The sequence below is a fragment of the Anomaloglossus baeobatrachus genome, chromosome 4, assembly GCF_048569485.1.
Source record: "Anomaloglossus baeobatrachus isolate aAnoBae1 chromosome 4, aAnoBae1.hap1, whole genome shotgun sequence".
NCBI classification, from domain to species: Eukaryota; Metazoa; Chordata; class Amphibia; order Anura; family Aromobatidae; genus Anomaloglossus; species Anomaloglossus baeobatrachus.
Genome location: NC_134356.1, coordinates 502,291,243 through 502,313,912, shown reverse-complemented (window position 1 = coordinate 502,313,912; position 22,670 = coordinate 502,291,243). Strand labels below are relative to the sequence as shown.

Here is a 22,670-nt window from a genome sequence, read left to right as displayed (position 1 = left end):
GTTGTGCAAGTGCACTTTGTTTGCAGTTTTACAGTACTTAGTTTTATCCTGATTTCCAGTACAATATGGGGCAGAATGAATGATGTTCATTCAAAAGTACAACTCGTCCCACAAAAAGCAAGCTCTCATATGGCTATACTGAGAATATACGTATATATATATATATATATATATATATAGATATAGATATAGATATATATAGATATATATAGATATATATAGATATATATATAGATAAAGGGGTAATCTGATATTATATCTGTCAGTATCCCTGATCTAAACGAATCATATTGTGAGTGGCATGTGTGTGAATCACCATATATTATGTAAATCCCCTCACCCTAGCATAGCAGCACCTATTTGTTTGCAGTAAAGGGACATTCAGGGCTAGTCTACGTTGAGTGGGGGCACCACGGCGTCCACATTAGGGTGTCGACCTCCACGGTCAGGAAGGGGGAGACTAGGGAATGAGCCCAGGGACCCACTCCTGAAAAATAATCCATGCACCTAATTTTTTTAACTTGCACCTATGTTTATGAGAATATTAATAAAATATATACATTTTATAAGGGGCTCTTATGGTTTATACCGTGTAAAGCCCCCTTTAGAATACAAATAAGACAGACTTCTCATTGGAGCGGGCAGATCCTTTTTTCTTTATCGTTCCTATGGGAGACCCAGACAATGGGTGTACAGCTTCTGCCTCCGGAGGACACACAAAGCACTACACTCAAAAGTGTAGCTCCTCCCTCTGAGCCTATACACCCCCTGGAGAACCAGATCTAGCCAGTTTATCGCTTTGTGTTCAGGAGGCATACATCCACACATGCATTCTCATCTGATTTTTGATTTTTGGAAAGAGTTTGAAGAAAAGCAGGTCCAAGTCTGGACTCCCGGCATGTCCCTTCTCACCCCACTGTGTCGGCGGTGCTGTTAAGGTTGATTCCAAGGCTGGAGCCTTACATGCCGTGCTCCTTCACCGTCCCTCCTGGGCTCTGGCTTGAAGTGGGAGCCAGCACGGTTCTCCATGCTTGGCAGGAGACCGGTCTCCATCCGCAGCCCTTCAGGATTCTGCTGGACCGGAGCACTCATCCCCAGGGACTTGGAACCCTACGTCTCAGCAAGCTAAGTACCTGAGACGTTTATATATTGGGGGTCCCTGTACTTTATTGTTGTGGGAGAGTGTGCTGAGTGTGTTTTATGACATTTCCGGCGGGTTCTCTGGCTGTCGCCTGAGAACCGCGCCGATGGTGCCTGCGCGCCGGCCGCACCGCTCAAAGTTAGGCCCCGGCTTCGCCGGAGGCCTAGTTTCGGTTTCACTGCCCTCGCATGTCACTCATGCAGAGGGACAGCGCTGCTCTGCCCAGCGGCCGTTCTGCACAGGGGAGGGACACTCCTCACTGAGTACATGTCTCCTCCCCTGTAAGTCTCTATGGCCCTCCAGATCCCGCTCCCAGAGTAAGTCCCGCCCCCTCTCTTCGCTCCGGCGGCCATTTTCTCAGCGTTTTCCCTGCGATCAGCACTGGTCTGCAGCATCCCTGCTGAGGTGCTTGGGGGTCCGGGCTTCGGGATCTGGAGGGCACACAACACCGCTCCAGCGGTCTGGTAAGCCACAACCTCTGGTTGTGGACCTCTGTATATACTCTCTGGGGGTCATTCTCTGGCAGAGCCCCCACTCCAGCAGCATGTCTTACACGAGGAGCAAGGCTCCAAAGCTGTATTCAGTATGCACTGCATGTAAGCTCCTACTGCCTGAACCGAGCACCTATCCACATTGTGATGCCTGCTCTAACCTGACGGGGCCTCAGCCTGGAGTCTCACCCCCAGTGGTCTCTCAGGCTGCTCCGGCTCCTGTGGCTGAACCCCCGGCTTGGGTAGAATCCTTATCTAGGTCTATCTCCCAGTCTTTTGCCGACTCCATGGGACTTCTGTCCAGGACTTTGCTGAACATGCATCAGCCCCCTTCACAGGGTGCCTCTGCTGCTAGGGCTCTCTCAGGACCGGAGCTCACAGAGGATTCATCATCTGGTCCCAGACCCCGTCCTTCTAAGAGGAGACGCAGGGCTTCCTCTCCTTCCTCGTCCCGCGGCTCTGTTTCAGAAGCTGACTCGCAGGACGAGGAGGATGCCTTTACAGGGGGCTCGGAGGCTAACTCCATGTGCCCCATTGATCTGTCCGAAGTGACTCAGATGTTAGTGATTTGATTGCGTCCATTAATTCTGTACTGGATCTCAATCCGCCAGTATCAGAGGAACAACCCTCTCTGGCAGAATAGCACCAGTTTACCTCGCCTAAGAGGACAAAGAGTGTGTTCTTTAACCACTCCAGTTTTCAGGCCGCTGTGACCAAGCCTAGGGCCTGTCCTGACAAACGCTTCCCAAAGCGTGGTTCTGATGACCGTTTTCCCTTTCCACCTGAGGTGATCAAGGAGTGGGCTCATTCACCAAAGGTAGACCCCCCGGTGTCTAGACTCTCAGCCCGGACCGTTGTATCAGTGGCTGATGGCACCTCTCTTAAGGATTCCACTGACCGCCAGATTGACCTTCTGGCCAAATCTGTATATGAGGCGGCAGGGGCCTCGTTCTCCCCGACTTTTGCAGCAGTGTGGGCTCTCAAAGCCATCTCTGCTTCTCTAGAGGGGATGCATTCCCTCGCCAGGAAATCTATGCCTGAAATGGTTACCTTAACTTCCCAAGCTTCAGCTTTTTCATCCTATGCCATGTCTGCCATGCTAGAGGCTTCTCACCGCACTGCGGTGGCTTCGGCTAATTCCCTCGCTATCCGCAGGATCTTGTGGCTTCGAGAGTGGAAGGCAGATGCTTCTTCTAAGAAGTACCTTGCTGGACTCCCTTTTGCTGGGTCCCGGCTGTTCGGTGAACAGCTGGATGAAATTATTAAGGAAGCTACAGGCGGGAAGAGTACTTCCATGCCACAAACCAAAACCAGGAAACCTGTCCAGGGTAGGAATCAGTCGAGGTTTCGTTCCTTTCGTTCCTCCAACTGGTCGTCCTCTAAGCCCTCGGCCTAGTCCACTAACTCAGCCAAGGACCAAAAATCCAACTGGCGCACAAAAGCGCATCCACAGAAGACCGCAGGAGCTGCTGCCACTAAGGCAGCCTCCTCTTGACTATCTGTCCGCGCCAGCAACGTCCTTAGTCGGTGGCAGGCTCTGCCACTTTGGCGACGCGTGGTTTCAACACGTCTCCGATCAGTGGGTGCGGGATATCATCTCCCACGGCTACAGGATAGAATTCTCTTCCAGCCCGCCAAACAGATTTTTTCTGTCAACTCCCCCCTGCTCCAAGGCCGCCGCCTTCTCTCAGGCCGTGGCATCCTTGCAGGCCAACGGAGTAATTGTACCGGTTCCCGCCCGGGAAAGGTTCAGAGCTTTCTACTCAAACCTCTTCCTAGTCCCCAAAAAGGACGGTTCCTTCCGGCCCATCCTGGATCTCAAGCTTCTCAACAAGCATGTTCAGGTGCGGCATTTTCGCATGGAGTCTCTGCATTCAGTCATTGCCTCAATGACCCAAGGGGATTTCCTGGCATCCATCGACATCAGAGACGCCTATCTGCATGTGCCAATTGCAGTTTCACACCAGCGTTGGCTATGTTTTGCAATCGGAGAGGAACATTTCCAATTCGTGGCTCTCCCCTTCAGGTTAGCCACGGACCCTCGGGTATTCACCAAGGTCATGGCAGCAGTGGTTGCGGTTCTGCACCTCCAGGGGTTGGCAGTGATTCCTTACCTGGACGACCTTCTAGTCAAGGCTTCATCCAGCGCAGACTGTCAGCGGAGTGTCTCGCTCACTCTCGCCACTCTAGCCCAATTCGAGTGGCTTGTCAATCTGCCCAAATCCACTCTGACTCCGACCTAGAGGCTCACGTACCTAGGGATGCAGTTCGAGACTCTGCCGGCACTTGTGAAGTTGCCCTTAATCAAACAGCAGTCCCTCCATCTGGCGGTGCGCTCTCTGCTGAGGCCCCGCCGTTATTCCATCAGGCACCTGATGCAGGTGCTGGGTCAGATGGTGGCGTCAATGGAGGCTGTTCCCTTTGCCCAGTTCCATCTGCGTCCACTGCAGCTGGACATTCTCCGCTGTTGGGACAAGCGACCTTCCTCCTTGCACAGGTTAGTGGCTCTGTCGCCACAGACCAGGAGCTCTCTTCAGTGTTGGCTTCGGCCCCTCTCTCTGTCTCAGGGGCGCTCCTTCCTGGCCCCGTCCTGGGTGATCCTCACCACGGATGCCAGTCTTTCCGGCTGGGGAGCGGTATGTCTCCACCACCGAGCGCAGGGCACTTGGACTCCGTCCGAGTCAGCCCTCTCGATCAATGTGCTGGAAACCAGAGCCGTGCTTCTGGCTCTCCTAGCTTTTCACCACCTATTGGCGGGCAGGCACATTCGAGTCCAGTCAGACAATGCGACAGCGGTTGCCTACATCAATCACCAAGGCGGGACACGCAGCCGCCTGGCAATGTTGGAGGTACAACGCATCCTTCAATGGGCGGAGGACTCCAAGTCCACCATATCCGCAGTCCACATTCCAGGCGTGGAAAACTGGGAGGCAGATTATCTCAGCCGTCAAACCGTGGACAGTGGCGAGTGGTCCCTGCATCCGGCAGTGTTTCAGTCAATCTGCCGCAAGTGGGGCACTCCGCACGTGGACCCAATGGCATCCCGTCACAACAACAAGGTTCCGGTTTACATGGCTCACTCCCACGATCCTCAGGCATTCGCCGCGGACGCTCTGGTTCAAGACTGGTCCCAGTTTCGTCTGTCCTACGTGTTTCCCCCTCTAGCTCTCTTGCCCAGAGTTCTGCGCAAGATCAGAATGGAGGGCCGTCGAGTCATCCTCATTGCTCCGGACTGGCCCAGGCGAGCTTGGTACCCAGACCTGCTCCATCTGTCCGTAGAGGTGCCGTGGCATCTTCCGGACCGTCCAGACCTTCTCTCACAAGGTCCGTTTTTCCGCCAGAATTCTGCGGCTCTCAGATTGACGGCGTGGCTCTTGAGTCCTGGATCTTGACTGCTTCTGGTATCCCCCCTGAGGTCATCTCCACTATGACTCGGGCCCGTAAGTCTTCCTCTGCCAAGATCTATCACAGGACTTGGAAAATTTTCCTGTCCTGGTGTCGCTCTTCCGGCCATCCTCCTTGGCCTTTTTCCTTGCCGACCCTTCTGTCCTTTCTACAGTCCGGTCTGCAGCTGGGACTGTCCCTCAACTCTCTCAAGGGACAAGTCTCGGCTCTGTCAGTGCTGTTCCAGCGGCGTATCGCCCGGCTGGCTCAGGTCCGCACCTTCTTGCAGGGCGCGTCTCACATCATTCCGCCTTACCGGCGACCCTTGGATCCCTGGGTCCTCAATTTGGTTCTCACGGTTTTGCAGAAACCCCCCTTTGAGCCTCTTAGGGAGGTTTCTTTGTTTCGTCTTTCACAGAAAGTGGTCTTTCTAGTGGCCATAACTTCCCTCAGGAGAGTCTCTGATTTGGCTGCGCTCTCTTCGGAGTCACCTTTTTTGGATTTTCATCAAGAGAAGGTGGTTCTCCGTCCGACTCCGGACTTTCTTCCTAAGGTGGTCTCTCCTTTCCACCTTAACCAGGACATTACCCTACCTTCCTTTTGTCCGGCTCCTGTTCATCGCTTTGAAAAAGTGTTGCATACTCTGGATCTGGTGCGTGCTCTCCGGATCTATGTGTCTCGCACCGCTGCTCTTAGGCGGTGCACCTCTCTTTTTGTGCTAACCACAGGGCGGCGTAAGGGCCTCTCTGCTTCTAAGCCGATCTTAGCCCGTTCGATTTAGGTCGACCATTTCGGATGCCTACCAGTGTTCTCAGGTGCTTCCCCCGCCGGGGATCAAGGCACACTCGACCAGAGCTGTCGGTGCCTCTTGGGCTTTCAGGCACCAGGCTACGGCTCAGCAGGTCTGTCAGGCTGCCACTTGGACTAGCCTGCATACCTTTTCAAAGCACTACCAAGTGCATGCTCATGCTTCGGCAGATGGGAGCTTGGGCAGACGCATCCTTCAGGCGGCTGTCGCCCATTTGTGAAGTTAGGCTCCGCCTACTTCTTAGTTTTTCTGATTATTCCCACCCATGGACTGCTTTGAGACGTCCCATTGTCTGGGTCTCCCATAGGAACGATAAAGAAAAAGAGAATTTTGTTTACTTACCGTAAATTCTTTTTCTTAGTTCCGTATTGGGAGACCCAGCACCCTCCCTGTTGCCTGTTGGCAATTTCTTGTTCCGCGTGTTATCACCGGCTGTTGTCGTGGACAGCGTCTCTGGTTGTTCCGGTTCTTGCTCTGTTTTTACTTGTGGGTGGCTATTCTCCTTCAGCTTTTGCACTAAACTTGCTAGATCTGGTTCTCCAGGGGGTGTATAGGCTCAGAGGGAGGAGCTACACTTTTTAGTGTAGTACTTTGTGTGTCCTCCGGAGGCAGAAGCTATACACCCATTATCTGGGTCTCCCAATACGGAACTATAAGAAAAAGCATTTACGGTAAGTAAACAAAATTCTCTTACTTTTTTTAAAAGGTTTAATAGATTTGTATTCCATTTGTAATTGATTGTGGTGTCCAGGGCCTATTTTCTGTAGTGATATAGTGCGGCATACTGTAATATACGCAGTCTTTGTACTTTAGAAGGCGTCAATATTTTTGTTTGCATCCTAGTTTTACAACTTAGTTTTTAGTAGAGCTAAAACAAAGAAAACAAATGGACTGTTGCATCCGTGATTAAAATCTTCAGGCTTTATTTGTATTAAAAACTGAGACAACCGTGGCAGCGTGTATTTATCGACTACCACGGTGGGCTCTGTTTTTAATACAATCAAAGCCTTATTTTATTCAGGGATGCAGCAGCTCCTTTATTTGTTCAGTTTTTAGTGTTTGGCCGGTAATTTGGATGCCTGGGTTGTGGGAGTATTTTGTAACTTAAACAATGCACACTTCTATTACGCAGCATGTCCTCAATAGTTTTTCCCAGTTTTATAAATGACATCAAATGTAACACTGTTTAATCTTTCATTTTGAAGCAGCCCCAGCAATTATTGCCCCAGATAAAATGCAAGAGACCGCCCATGAAAAGCGTGGCCGTACAGAAGGAAACCTGTGCAGCAGGCCCCGATGCTCGCTCCAAAATTGTTCTGTTGGTTGATGCTTGTCAGCAAACTGGTAACTATTACATTTTACTACTGAAATATTACAATATATTTCTACTAAGGATTTGCAGTGCTGTAAAACCTGCTCTCCATTTACTGCAGTATCCACAGCAGAAATCCCGGGGAGAAACTCTGGTTTCTGATGCATATTTGCAATTTAAACAGCTGCAGGTCTTTATGGGGATAAGGCTGGTGAATCTAGGCGCTTTGGTTTTGGTGCAGAATCGGTCTGACTTGTCATTTTTAATTATTTTTGGAAATCACACTAGTAACAGTTATCGCTATATGAACTCAATCGCAATTACAAGGAGTTGAGCAGATCGACTCCCAACACCCCGGTTCATCAGCTATGTCCGTGGCTGCTGGACGCACATTGCCTCTATTTTCCAAGCATCTCTCTTCTGATTAGTAGGCCCAGCACAATGTCATGCTAAAACAATGATGTTGCACTGGGCTGACATCTGAAGAGGCCCTGCGACATTGCAATAAGTATGAGACTCCTATCTGACATCCATAGACTACTGACTTGTCCATTGATCCCTGGGAAAAAAATTATATATATATATATATATATATATATATATATATATATATATATATATATATATATATATATATATATATATATATATATATATATATATATATATATATATATATATATATATATATATATATATATATATATATATATATATATATATATATATATATATATATATATATATATATATATATATATATATATATACATATACATATATATATATATATATATATATATATATATATATATATATATACATACATACATACATACATACATACATACATACATACATACATACATACATACATACATACATACATACATACATACATATACACACACACACATATATATACACATATATATATATATATATATATATATATATATATATATATATATATATATACATACATACATACATACATACATACATACATACACACACACACACACACACACACACACACACACACACACATACACACATATATACACATATATATATATATAATAATTTATTTATATCAAACTGAGACAGGGTCTTCTAATGATTTTTGCTCCAAAAGATGAATTACAGCTCATTTTTAGGAGGTTTCTTCTATTTTCCCATGAACGACAATCCACATTAAGGCCCTGTGCGCACTGCGTTTTTTTCCCTACAAGTTTTGCTGCAGAATTTCTGCAGCAAAACGTAGCATGTCGCTTCTTTTCTGCAGGTACCTGCGGTTTTCTCATTAAATAATGGGTAAAAACCGCAGAGACCAACCCGCGAAAAAAACGCACCAAAGTCGCAGCGAAACCGCATACGGATTTTGGGTGCGTTTTTGGTGCATTTGTTTGCCGCCGGTGCGGTATTCTGCCAGAGGGTGCGTATTTTAATTAACAAACACATTTTCCCAGTGTGCACAGACCGTTATTCTTAAACAAAACAAATATCAACATTTCTCAAGTACAATCATGTCATCACATTCTGGAACATCAATATTTTGTGTTAATCCCATTACTGGTTCAGATGCACATTTTCTTATCTGATGTGCACTCTCATAGTGCTGAACTAGTCCTATAGTGGTGACTACAAACCATATTTACAAAGGTTTAAATTACTTAAATTTATTCTTCTCTGTGTACTGCTACGTTTACCCCCAAAAATAAAGCAGATACCCACTAAAAAAAAATTGCATTTACCAGATCCCAAACAATAGCTTTGGAAAGTGAATGGGCTCTCACATACAAATCTGCATCACTGTCGGGATACCCATGCATTCTACAGTGGTTGACTCCCCTTAGTGACTGGAAGCCGTATCATTCACATTAAGTAATACTGGTGCCTCATCTGTTTGTGAGAGCTGCAGTGCAATACAGTTGGAACGGAGAGGGACCTGACAGCGACACAGATCTGTGTTAGAGCCCATTCACCATTTGGCACTTGCCAACTGTAATTGTTTGGGGTCTAGTGTTTGCAATTTTTTTTCTTTCATTGAAAACACCATCATAAAGGATAACTCCAGCACTCAAGAGATAACAAAGGGGCAAATAGAATTTTTAGATTTTTTTTTTTATTTGTTGCAAAAAGGGTGCACCGCAACCTATGCAAAACAACGTTTCGGCTTCTAGGAAGCCTTCATCAGGGTTTTGCGTATAAAGCGTTGAGGGTTTTAGGGGAAACAATCTGCATTGTCGAACGGTGCTGAGGGTATCTGTGGTATGGGTAAGGTGCCCGAGAGTGCAGAGATAAATGATATGCCAGGTTAGAAGGGGAAGGATGCAGAAGATAGAGGAGCAGTGCACCTTTTTGTGCGTCCACGGTATAATGGGTAAGTTCCAGGCAATGATGGCATTGATAGTCGCCGCTATCACTGCCACCATTGCCTGAGACTTTGTCCATTACACCCTGATGAAGGCTTCCTAGAAGCTGAAACGTCGTTTTGCATAGGCTGAGGTGCACCCTTTTTGCAAAAAATAAAAAATTCTATTTGACCCTTTGTTACCTCTTGAGTGCTGGAGTTATCCTTTATGATTACTGACATTTTCTCTAGAGCATCTATTTATTATACCCTGTTGAAATGGACCCTATTTTGCTTTTATTGAAGAGCCCTTCTGTATTCTCTAACTTTTAAGGTGCTTGGACACTTCCTTATACAACCACAACTGTGGCTTATTTTTGGAGTAGGGCTTCTATTTTAAGCATCCTACTAAGGCTTATTTTTGGGGTAGGTCTTATTTTGAGAGAAACAGGGTAATATAGTGCGCCAACATTATTTTTCAGTGCTTAACAGACATTCTCTGTCCCCATTTGGGCTCACAATTTAAATTCCCAATCAGTATGTATTTGGGGTGTGGGAGGAAACACACACAAACACGGGGAGAACATATAACACCTTGTAGATGTTGTCCTTGTTGGGATTTTTAACCCTGGACCTCAGCTCTGCAAAGAATCAGTGTTAACTCTTGAGCCACCATGCTGCCATCTACAGCTGATGCTTCAGGTTACATTTTTGATTTGTCCCTCCCTCTATTTTCAGATTTTCCAAATGAAATAGCCAACAAGTCACTCTGTGAAAGCATGGGTTCAGCTCCTTGGAAAACAAAGACCAGACGGAGGCGGTCCTCTCACCCTGCCGCAGAGTCATCCAGTGAGCAGGGCGCGAGTGAAGCAGATATTGATAGTGACAGCGGGTACTGCAGTCCGAAGCACTGCCAAGGAGCTGCAGTGTGCTCAAGGCACACAGACTGTACAGCTTCTGCCGTCAATGTAGGTTCATGTTCAATCTATTTTTATTGTAAGACATGTCAAACAAAAGATCCAATATGAAAGTTACTATTCGTTGAACAGTAGAGACCAAATGTTACCAGGTATTGCGCAATATTATGCAAAAGTCATACCGAACTATCATCAAGAACACAGGGAAAGAAACAACCTTATCATATCTGTAAAACTGCAGATATTTTATGGTAATATTCGGGTTGTTTAATAACAGGAAGGGGATTCCAAAGACTACCGATATAGAGCTAAGCAGACTATATACCCTTCTAGTATCCAGGTACTAATTTGACCTAACGGATAATGTTATCTCTTTGGAAATCTAAGAAGTTAGCAATAGATATGTAAAGAAAAAAAGACACGAGACCAAGAAAGAAAGGAAAAGTGCGATAAAAATAGGCATCAGTATGAGTAAGGGAAAGTGGGTGGAAGGTTAGGTTAGGGGGTCTTCCAACGTCTAAGAATCAAGTAATACTGCATTCCGTCCTGATCATCTCCATCCATGCTTTCCATCACCAACCCAGTAAACAGCCAGGGCTCCGTTAAAACAATTTATGGAAGTCTGAAGAATGTCAATGTAGGTTTATAAGTAATATTTTACCATACATGTACAGTCAGGGCCAGAAATATTTGGACAGTGACACAAGTTTTGTTATTTTAGCTGTTTACAAAAACATGTTCAGAAATACAATTATATGGCTGAAAGTGCACACTCCCAGCTGCAATATGAGAGTTTTCACATCCAAATCGGAGAAAGGGTTTAGGAATCATAGCTCTGTAATGCATAGCCTCCTCTTTTTCAAGGGACCAAAAGTAATTGGACAAGGGACTCGAAGGGCTGCAATTAACTCTGAAGGTGTCTCCCTCGTTAACCTGTAATCAATGAAGTAGTTAAAAGGTCTGGGGTTGATTACAGGTGTGTGGTTTTGCATTTGGAAGCTGTTGCTGTGACCAGACAACATGCGGTCTAAGGAACTCTCAATTGAAGTGAAGCAGAACATCCTGAGGCTGAAAAAAAAGAAAAAATCCATCAGAGAGATAGCAGACATGCTTGGAGTAGCAAAATCAACAGTCGGGTACATTCTGAGAAAAAAGGAATTGACTGGTGAGCTTGGGAACTCAAAAAGGCCTGGGCGTCCACGGATGACAACAGTGGTGGATGATCGCCGCATACTTTCTTTGGTGAAGAAGAACCCGTTCACAACATCAACTGAAGTCCAGAACACTCTCAGTGAAGTAGGTGTATCTGTCTCTAAGTCAACAGTAAAGAGAAGACTCCATGAAAGTAAATACAAAGGGTTCACATCTAGATGCAAACCATTCATCAATTCCAAAAATAGACAGGCCAGAGTTAAATTTTGCTGAAAAACACCTCATGAAGCCAGCTCAGTTCTGGAAAAGTATTCTATGGACAGATGAGACAAAGATCAACCTGTACCAGAATGATGGGAAGAAAAAAGTTTGATGAAGAAAGGGAACGGCACATGATCCAAGGCACACCACATCCTCTGTAAAACATGGTGGAGGCAACGTGATGGCATGGGCATGCATGGCTTTCAATGGCACTGGGTCACTTGTGTTTATTGATGACATAACAGCAGACAAGAGTAGCCGGATGAATTCTGAAGTGTACCGGGATATACTTTCAGCCCAGATTCAGCCAAATGCCGCAAAGTTGATCGGACGGCGCTTCATAGTACAGATGGACAATGACCCCAAGCATACAGCCAAAGCTACCCAGGAGTTCATGAGTGCAAAAAAGTGGAACATTCTGCAATGGCCAAGTCAATCACCAGATCTTAACCCAATTGAGCATGCATTTCACTTGCTCAAATCCAGACTTAAGACGGAAAGACCCACAAACAAGCAAGACCTGAAGTCTGCGGCTGTAAAGGCCTGGCAAAGCATTAAGAAGGAGGAAACCCAGCGTTTGGTGATGTCCATGGGTTCCAGACTTAAGGCAGTGATTGCCTCTAAAGGATTCGCAACAAAATATTGAAAATAAAAATATTTTGTTTGGGTTTGGTTTATTTGTCCAATTACTTTTGACCTCCTAAAATGTGGAGTGTTTGTAAAGAAATGTGTACAATTCCTACAATTTCTATCAGATATTTTTGTTCAAACCTTCAAATTAAACGTTACAATCTGCACTTGAATTCTGTTGTAGCGGTTTCATTTCAAATCCAATGTGGTGGCATGCAGAGCCCAACTCGCGAAAATTGTGTCACTGTCCAAATATTTCTGGACCTAACTGTATGTTAGGTGCTTGTATTTATACACTATAGGGAGCCGATCACCATGATGAATGTCACAATAATATTCACAAAATATGAATTCTTGTATTTTATTTAAATACTGACAAGTTGGTATCTTCTAAATGCTGTTTTGGATGTATCTGTTATGGCGCTGCACCATGTGGATGGACAATTTTCAGATTACTGCTCCGCTCTCATATTTTTGCCACTGCGCTTGCCAAGTGCATGCACAGTCCATACAGTGTACCAAATAGTCCTATAGTTTGCAAAGACTGCTAATCAGAAATCAGGTTTGAGGTTTCCCCCCCCCCACATAAGAGAACAGTCCGGGTTTCATCAGAGTTTGGAAAAAAAAAAGGTTGCATTCTGAAATGCTAAAGCATGCAAACTATGAATGTCATAATATAGACATGCATTACTGCTCAAGGAATTCTAGGAAAAAAATGAGATAATTAGCATACAAAAATGGCCATTCGTATATCTGCCCAGTAACCACATCAAATAAGGAATAACGTTTGGAATTCCATTCTATGTCTGAACTGGGTGCAAAAACCTAAAAAAACATCATTATATGGAGAGAAGGTATGCACACCAGTGACTATGCAAGGGGAATACATGAAATAGCAGAAACTGCTGTGTGAATACTGACCTGAAAAATTCAATAGCTATATGCAAGAATGAAATGTGAAAAATGGAACCTGCATTACTGCCATGAACATATGAATAAAGAGAAGTTTAGCTACTGAATTGATCAATGCAATAGAGCCCCAACACTACGCCAAAGTATTTCTCTACGTTAGGGTCCCTAGCTTATACCTTATACAATCTAGGGACCCCAACGTAGAGAAATACTTTGGCGTAGTGTTGGGGCTCTATTGCATTGATCAATTCAGTAGCTAAATTTCTCTTTGTTCATATATTCATGGCAGTAATGCAGGTTCCATTTTTCACATTTCATTCTCACATGCAGCTATTGGATTTTTCATGTCAGTATTCACACAGCAGTTTCTGCTATTACATGTATTCCCCTTACATAGTCACTGGTGTGCATACCTTATCTCCATACAGTAGCCAACATCAAGGCATACCTTGTATACTGGGTACCTGCTCTAATGCCTCTTTGTGGGTTGAAAATCTCCTTTGTATGGGCAAGTAGGAACCTGTTGTTGTTGTTGTTGTTATTGATATTATTGTTGTTGTTGTTATTATTATTATTATTATTATTACCTGATATTATTCTCTTATATCAGGTTCCTACTTGCTCATACAAGGAAGTTTTTAACCCAGAGAGAGGCTTTACAGTAAGTACTCAGTACACAAAGCATTCCTTGACGTGGAGTTTGGTCATAGTTGCGTTAGTTTTTCTCGCATGAGACGAAAAAGTTTCTCTTTCATCCTGCCATCTTGTAGACCACAAAAAACAGATGGCTTTGATTTTTGTCCTAATTTTTTTTTTTCTCTTTTTCTCTGCCATACACACCAATAGACTTGCATTGCTGATTTTGATCCACTGCCTGAAGCAATATCTATCATGTCCCTGCAATTTTTTTTTTCTTTCTGCAGACTATGCAGCAAAAGGGAACATGTAAACAGCCCCATAGACTATAGTAGGTACGGATTTTCTCAGGGAAAAACACAGAACTCGTACGTGATAAACGGAGGTCTGAATGAGCCCCTTTTCTTCAGTTGCATGTGCTAATTTGCATACTTTGTGCCGTAAAATGATACCATAGTAATTACTCCATATATTTCATATTGTGGAGGTGTGTGTGCGCAGATAGAGAGATAGATACAGATCTCTGTAAAACTCTCACTAAATCACACACAAAATATTGCTGAATTTCGTTTTTTGTTTAAAATGATTCATTTCATCTCCGTTCTTCTTCCTTTCCGGGGTAATCCCTACTTTTTGCAGGGTAGGCCACCTCCTATTCACCGTGTGCTTGGGAATGATGGCTGTCATTTAGTCTGTGATCTGTTGTCAGATAAACAACGTCCACAGAGGTGTTCTGAGAAGGTGGATTTCTGCTTTGTGGCTGTTCGTCTCCCATTGTCTCCCTTTTCCCTTCCCCTTTTTCCTTTTGTGTTTTCCCCCTACTCGTTTCTTGTCAAATCTTTCTTGTCTTGTTTCTCTCTTCTCTTCTTAACTTACCATAATATTCCTGTATTTCAAAACTTCCGGGTAAACATGGAGGAGTCAAAGTGTTGAATTTTTCATGTTACAGTTAGCCTGTTATGAGAGAACACACAGCGGATGTGAAATGTATTGCAATTGAATCTGATTGGAATGATTCCATGTTTTTCGGTTAAATAAAGAATTTAAAAAAAAAAAAAGAAAGATAAACAACGTCCTCTTACTTCTGAGGACATTGCTCTCAAGCATCCAGTGCTGGTGGGCGATAACTACTTACGTCCAGATCAGGCATTACATAACCTTGATGTTACAGGCTATCCCAGAAGACGTTAGAGAAGACCCCTTAAATTTAATCTCCATTAGAGCCCACCTAAGGACTTACTCCTTGAGTCTCGTATATAAGTTTCTTAAGCCTTCTGTCCAGTGGTCGGACTCTTCGCCAGGCCCGGGAAAATAGGGGTCTCCGCTAACTGACTGTCCTGTATAGGTTCTCTTAGAAGCCATATCCATGTTGCCATACGATAGTTACAAAACTAATGCGCTCATGATTTTTCATAGAGCATATATTTCCCCGGCTATTAAATCTAAAATGTCCCCATACTTTTTTCATCCCTGCCCTAAATGCATGCACTCACTGGCGGACATTTTCACTGTCTATGGGGTTGCCTGAAGATACAGGAGGTCTGGTGTGTACTCTCACAACACCTTAGTAATACCTTTTGATCTTTCCATTTCTTTGTCTCATGAGTGGGTCATCTTTAATATTATTCCGCAGGACCAGCTGGATAGATTTCATGCCCATCAGCGCCGTACTTTATTCATTTGGGCGGCGGCCACTCGCAAAAGTATCCTATACCTCTGGGCACAGGATGTAGGCCCTACTCTTAGTTTGATTAGTACGAAGGTGGCCTACCTCTTCAAAATGGACTGAATAGAGTCCTTACTCAACAAAAACTCACTAAACGCTTCTTTCTTACTTGGACTTCCTTTATTAACGCCCCACCATTGTCCACGCGCCAAGCAGTGCATGATTGTTTCCAGTTACGGATTGGTATATGAGGGAGCTAATTACTGGCAGAGTACCTGTTAGGCTTGTGTAACGTAAGGTTTTGTCTTAGGCTAGTTTCACACTTGCGTTGAACGGTGTCCGTTGCATTGCGTTGTGTGACGGATGCAACGGATGTGTTGCATATAGTGGCACAACGGATGCTGCAAAACAACGGAATCCGTTTTGACCTTTTTTTTTTTTTTTTTTTTTTTTTTTTTTTTAGTTTTACCGGCGGCAGACTATTGTGAACGATCAGCTGAATCAGCTGATCGCTCCCAGTAGCCGGCCGCCTGGTGATCAGCTGATCGCTCTCTGCAGCCGGCCGCCTGGTGATCAGCTGATCGCTCCCTGCAGCCGGCCGCCTGGTGATCAGCTGATCGCTCCCTGCAGCCGGCCGCCTGGTGATCAGCTGATCGCTCCCTGCAGCCGGCCGCCGGGTGATCAGCTGATCGCTCCCTGCAGCCGGCCGCCGGGTGATCAGCTGATCGCTCCCTGCAGCCGGCCGCCGGGTGATCAGCTGAGCGCTGTCACTTGCCGGCGCCTGGGCGCTCAGCTGAACGTTCGGCCACCGCGAGCCAAAATAAAGTTTGTGATTTTAAAAAAAGAAAAAAAAAAAAAAGAGCATGCGCAGTGAAATCCAGAGGATTCCGCTGCTCAAAACAACGTTACATGCTGCGTTCCTCCCGCTGGGCGGAAGCAATGGAGCGCCGCCCAGCGGAAGCAACGCAGGTCCTTTTAGTACAATCCGTCACCCATACAAGTCTATGGGAAACGGCGGAATCAGTTAACGGATTCCGCTGTTTTCCAAAAGGGCGGATTGTAACGGAAGGAAAACAACGCAAGTGTGAACGTACCCTTAAGGGTTCTTTTTTGTTTCTCTGTGGGTGCTCAAGGGATGGGGGGGGGGGTGTTGTTGGAGCTCACCCAGTTTTGTTGATTTACAAAAATGTACAGTTTTCTCTCTTTGGAATGTCTTATTATTGACATAACGTATTTTCTTTGTCGCTCCATTGGGAGACCCAGACAATTGGGTGTATAGCTTCTGCCTCCGGAGGCCACACAAAGTATTACACTTTAAAAAGTGTAACCCCTCCCCTCTGCCTATACACCCTCCCGTGGATCACGGGCTCCTCAGTTTTATGCTTTGTGTGGAATTAGGCACACATCCACTCATGCATTCTCATACTTAGTTATGTCGGTTGGAAGAAAAGAGGGCCCCCACGGGGCCCCCGGCATGTTCCCTTCTCACCCCACTACGTCGGCGGTGTTGTTGAGGTACCCATTGCGGGTACAGAGGCTGGAGCCACATGCCGTCTCCTTCACCATCCCTTAGCGGCTCTGAGAGAAGTGGGATCCTAAGCGGTCATCCATTTACCGGGACCGTGCTCCCTCCGCAGCCCCTGTGGGACCCTGCCGGACCGGAGCCTCTTCAACCTCAGGGACCGGGCCCTGCAACTCAAAAGTACTCTGTGTCCCCATTTGGGACTGTGCAGGGAGCGCACCTTCTTCCCGGAAGCCGCGGCAGCTGCTGAATTGAGAAGGCCGGTGGACTTCTGCGCCGACCGTGCCTGCTTGTCGGGCGCGGTCTCAAATTTAGTCCCCGGCTTCATCGCGGCCTAGTCGCAAAAATCCCGCCCCCGGGCCTGCTTGTCAGGGGTAAGGGCGGGATTACCGACCTGACGTCGGATGTGAGGGCTGGAGCATCCTGCATGTTTTCCTCCCCCCTCACTGATCACTGTGGGGACCCCAGATTCCCGCACTTTCCTGGCGCCGCCCACGGCTCCACTCCTCCCCTGAGAGCTCCGGCAGCATTTTTTGGCATTCTGCCGGTGGAGGATTCTCAGTGAACAGCTCTGCAGCTCCGGGGGATCTAAGGCAGGGAATCAGGAGGACACACTCCGCTTGTTAGCGGTCGGTAAGCCACACCGGTCACCCGGTGCTGGTCCCCCTAGGGTGCCGGAATAGAGAGATAGAGATATATATATATGTATGTATGTATGTATGTATGTATGTATGTATATATATGTATATATATGTATATGTATGTGTGTTTGGTCGGGCTGTATACCCCTTTCCCATATACCCTCAGTGATCACTCTCCTAGGAGACAACAGCATGTCGTCCACAAGGAGCAAAGCTGCTAAGGCACAGGGTTTTTTTGCGGCCTGTACCTCTTGTGGGGCTATGTTACCTGCGGGTTCCACCTACCCTCACTGTGAGCAATGCTCGACCCCTGTCTCGCTTGCTCAGCCGGAGCCTCGGACACTAGTGGGCCCCTCGGCTCATGTAGACCCCCCTGCTCCCCCTGTCCAGGCTGCAGGGACAGAGTTCGCCTCTTTTGCTGAGAAACTCTGAGTCACTTTCTCAATCCATGGCTCAGTCTATGGACAAATGGTCTTCTAAGCTGCTAGAGGCTTTGCAGTCCAGACCGGTCCTTTCACAGGCCACGGCCCCTGTTGGCTTGTCGCCTCCAGGCCCCTCTCGGTCCGCGCCGCAGCGCGCTCCCAGGTTGGCCCCTAGGTCTCAGGCGGAGGACTCCTGCCCGGACCACAGTCCTAGACCGGCTAAGCGGGCTCGCTGGGAATCTTCCCCGACTTCCTCACGCTGCTCGGGATCCCAGCTTGAGGACTCTCTGGAGGATGAGGCGGACGTCGCAGCCCAGTTTCCGTTCCCCAAACGTACACGCAATGCGTTTTTCGATCACTCTAACTTCAGAGACGCTGTCCAGAAGCCCAGAGCGGTCCCGGACAAGCGCTTTACTAAGCGCCTCACTGACACGCTTTACCCCTTCCCATCTGAAGTCGTTAAGGGTTGGGCTCACTGTCCCAAGGTGGATCCTCCAGTCTCAAGATTGGCGGCTAGATCCGTGGTATCGGTTGCAGATGGCTCATCGCTAAAGGATGCCACTGACAGGCAGATAGAGCTCCTGGTGAAGTCCATCTATGAGGCCACGGGCGCGTCTTTTGCCCCGGCCTTTGCAGCCGTGTGGGCACTCCAAGCTATCTCGGCTTGTCTGATTGAGATTAATGCTGTCACACGTAATTCTGCTCCGCAAGTTGCGTCTTTGACCTCTCAGCCGTCAGCCTTTTCATCCTACGCCATGAACGCCGTCCTGGACTCTGCTAGCCGTACAGCTGTAGCATCCGCTAACTCTGTGGCAGTCCGCAGGGTCATGTGGCTGCGCGAATGGAAGGCAGACTCTGCTTCCAAGAGGTTCTTAACCGGTTTGCCGTTTTCTGGCGACCGTTTGTTTGGCGAACGATTGGATGAGATTATTAAGGAATCCAAAGGAAAGGATTCCTCCTTACCCCAGGCCAAACCTAAGGGGCCTCAACAGAGAAAGGTTCAATCGAGATTTCAGTCCTTTCGTCCCTCCGCCAAGTCCCAATCCTCTTCGTCCAACAGGCTGGAGAAAGGCCAGAGGAACTCCTATGCGTGACGATCCAAGTCTCGCCCACAAAAGGCCGCAGGAGGCACTGCCTCCAAGACGGCTTCCTCATGACTCTCGGCCTCCCCTGACCGCATCCTCGGTCGGTGGCAGGCTCTCCCGCTTTGGCGACGCCTGGTGGCCACATGTTCAAGACTGATGGGTGAGAGACATTCTGTCTCATGGTTACAGGATAGAGTTCAGCTCTCGTCCTGCGGCTCGCTTCTACAGAACCTCTCCGCCCCCCGCTCAGGCCGACGCACTTTTTCAGGCAGTAGCCGCTCTAAAGATGGAAGGAGTTGTGATCCCCGTTCCCCTTCAGGAACGTGGTCGCGGATTTTACTCCAACTTGTTCGTGGTGCCAAAAAAGGACGGGTCATTCCGTCCCGTTCTGGACCTCAAGCTACTCAACAGACATGTGAGAACCAGACGGTTCCGGATGGAATCCCTCCGCTCGGTCATCGCCTCAATGTCACAAGGAGACTTCCTAGCATCGATCGACATCAAGGATGCTTATCTCCATATACCGATCGCACCCGAGCATCAACGTTTCCTGCGTTTCGCCATCGGGGACGAACACCTCCAGTTCGTGGCATTGCCTTTCGGCTTGGCGACAGCACCACGGGTTTTCACCAAAGTCATGGCATCCGTTGTGGCGGTCCTGCATTCACAGGGCCACTCGGTGATTCCCTACTTGGACGATCTCCTAGTCAGGGCCCCGTCTCGGGTGGCGTGTCAACAAAGTCTATCTGTCGCTCTGGCGACTCTCCAGCGGTTCGGGTGGATCATCAACTTCCCGAAATCCAAGTTGACACCGACCCAATCACTGACGTACCTTGGGATGGAGTTTCATACCCAGCAAGCGTTAGTCAAGCTTCCGAGCGACAAACAGCTTTCTCTGCAGGCAGGGGTGCAATCCCTTCTTTGGAGTCAGTCACACCCCTTAAGGCGCCTCATGCACTTCCTGGGGAAGATGGTGGCAGCTATAGAGGCAGTCCCGTTCGCGCAATTCCATCTTCGGCCACTCCAATGGGACATTCTCCGCAAATGGGACAGGAGGTCGGCTTCCCTCGACAGGAACGTCTCACTTTCCCTTGCAACCAAGACGTCACGTCAGTGGTGGCTCCTTCCCAATTCTCTATAGCAGGGAAAATCCCTCCTACCCCCAACCTGGGCTGTGGTCACCACGGACGCGAGCCTGTCAGGGTGGGGAGCGGTTTTTCTCCACCACAGGGCTCAGGGAACCTGGACTCCGATAGTCATCCCTTCAGATCAATATTCTGGAGATAAGGGCAGTGTATCTAGCCCTATTGGCTTTTCATCGGTGGCTGGAGGGCAGGCAGAGCCGTATCCAGTCGGACAACGCCACTGCCGTCGCATACATCAACCACCAAGGCGGCACTCGCAGTCGTCAAGCCTTCCAGGAAGTCCGACGGATTCTGCAGTGGGTGGAAGCCACAGCCTCCACCATCTCCGCAGTTCACATCCCGGGCGTAGAAAACTGGGAAGCAGATTTTCTCAGTCGTCAGGGCATGGATGCGGGGGAATGGTCTTTGCACCCAGACGTGTTTCGAGAGATCTGTCGCCGCTGGGGAACGCCGGACGTCGATCTCATGGCGTCACGGCACAACAACAAAGTCCCGGCATTCATGGCACGGTCTCAGGATCACAGAGCTCTGGCGGCGGACGCGTTAGTTCAGGATTGGTCGCAGTTTCGACTGCCTTATGTGTTTCCTCCTCCTGGCGATGCTGCCCAGAGTGTTACGCAAGATCAGGTCCGAATGCCGTCGCGCCATTCTCGTCGCTCCAGACTGGCCGAGGCGGTCGTGGTACCCGGATCTGTGGCATCTCACGGTGGGTCAACCGTGGGCGCTTCCAGATTGCCCAGACTTGCTGTCACAAGGCCCGTTTTTCCATCTGAATTCTGTGGCCCTCAACCTGACTGTGTGGCCATTGAGTCCTGGCTCCTAGCGTCTTCAGGGTTATCTCAAGATGTCATTGCCACCATGAGACAGGCCAGGAAGCCTACGTCCGCCAAGATCTATTATAGGTCTTGGCAAATCTTCCTATCCTGGTGCGCTAATAACGGTTTTACTCCATGGCCGTTTGCCTTACCCACTTTTCTTTCATTCCTTCAATCCGGAATGGACAAGGGTTTGTCACTTGGCTCTCTCAAGGGCCAAGTATCGGCGCTCTCCGTATTTTTTCAAAAGCGCCTAGCCAGGCTTCCGCAGGTCCGCACGTTCCTGCAGGGAGTTTGCCACATAGTCCCACCTTACAAGCGTCCGCTGGAACCCTGGGATCTTAACAGGGTGCTAACGGCTCTTCAGAAACCACCTTTCGAGCCGCTGCGGGATGTCTCTCTTTCACGTCTTTCGCAGAAGGTGGCCTTTCTAGTGGCAGTCACATCACTTCGGAGAGTGTCTGAGCTAGCAGCGCTGTCATGCAAAGCCCCCTTCCTGGTGTTTCACCAGGATAAGGTGGTTCTGCGTCCGGTCCCGGAATTTCTCCCTAAGGTTGTATCCCCTTTTCATCTCAATCAGGATATCTCCTTGCCTTCATTTTGCCCTAATCCCATTCACCAGTGTGAAAAGGATTTGTACTCTTTGGATCTTGTGAGAGCACTCCGGCTCTACGTGTCTCGCACGGCGCCCCTGCGTCGTTCAGATGCGCTCTTTGTCCTTGTCGCTGGCCAGCGTAAGGGTTCGCAGGCTTCCAAGTCAACCTTGGCTCGGTGGATCAAGGAACCGATTCTCGAAGCCTACCGTTCTTCTGGGCTTCCGCTTCCTTCAGGGCTGAAAGCCCATTCTACCAGAGCCGTGGGTGCGTCCTGGGCATTGCGGCACCGGGCTACGGCTCAGCAGGTGTGTCAGGCAGCTACGTGGTCTAGTCTGCGCACTTTCACGAAACACTATCAAGTGCATACCTATGCTTCGGCAGACGCCAGTCTAGGTAGGCGAGTCCTTCAGGCGGCGGTTGCCCACCTGTAAGAGGGGGCCGTTTTTTCGGCTCTTTTTTATTGAGGTATTCTTTTACCCACCCAGGGACTGCTCTTGGACGTCCCAATTGTCTGGGTCTCCCAATGGAGCGACAAAGAAGGGAATTTTGTTTACTTACCGTAAATTCCTTTTCTTCTAGCTCCTATTGGGAGACCCAGCACCCAGGTTGTTCTTTTGTGTTCACATGTTGTTCATGTTGAATTGTTCTTTTGGTTCATGGTTTTCAGTTCTCCGAACATCCTTCGGATTGAATTTACCTTAGACCAATTTATAAGTTTTCTCCTTCCTGCTTTTGCACCAAAACTGAGGAGCCCGTGATCCACGGGAGGGTGTATAGG

At 47.8% G+C, this 22,670-nt stretch overlaps 1 protein-coding gene across 2 annotated transcripts in view; it reads left to right on the top strand.

The window, feature by feature from the left end:
- SECISBP2L (SECIS binding protein 2 like) overlaps positions 1–22,670 on the top strand; it is a 138,871-nt gene that overhangs the window by 29,109 nt on the left and 87,092 nt on the right. The window contains exons 4-5 of one of the 2 annotated variants that reach the window (XM_075345809.1): positions 7,033–7,168; positions 10,231–10,460. In XM_075345809.1, coding sequence (XP_075201924.1) covers positions 7,033–7,168; positions 10,231–10,460 — 366 coding nt within the window. Of the gene's footprint in view, positions 1–7,029; positions 7,169–10,230; positions 10,461–22,670 lie in introns of both variants that reach the window. The other variant, XM_075345808.1, reaches the window with a different exon arrangement.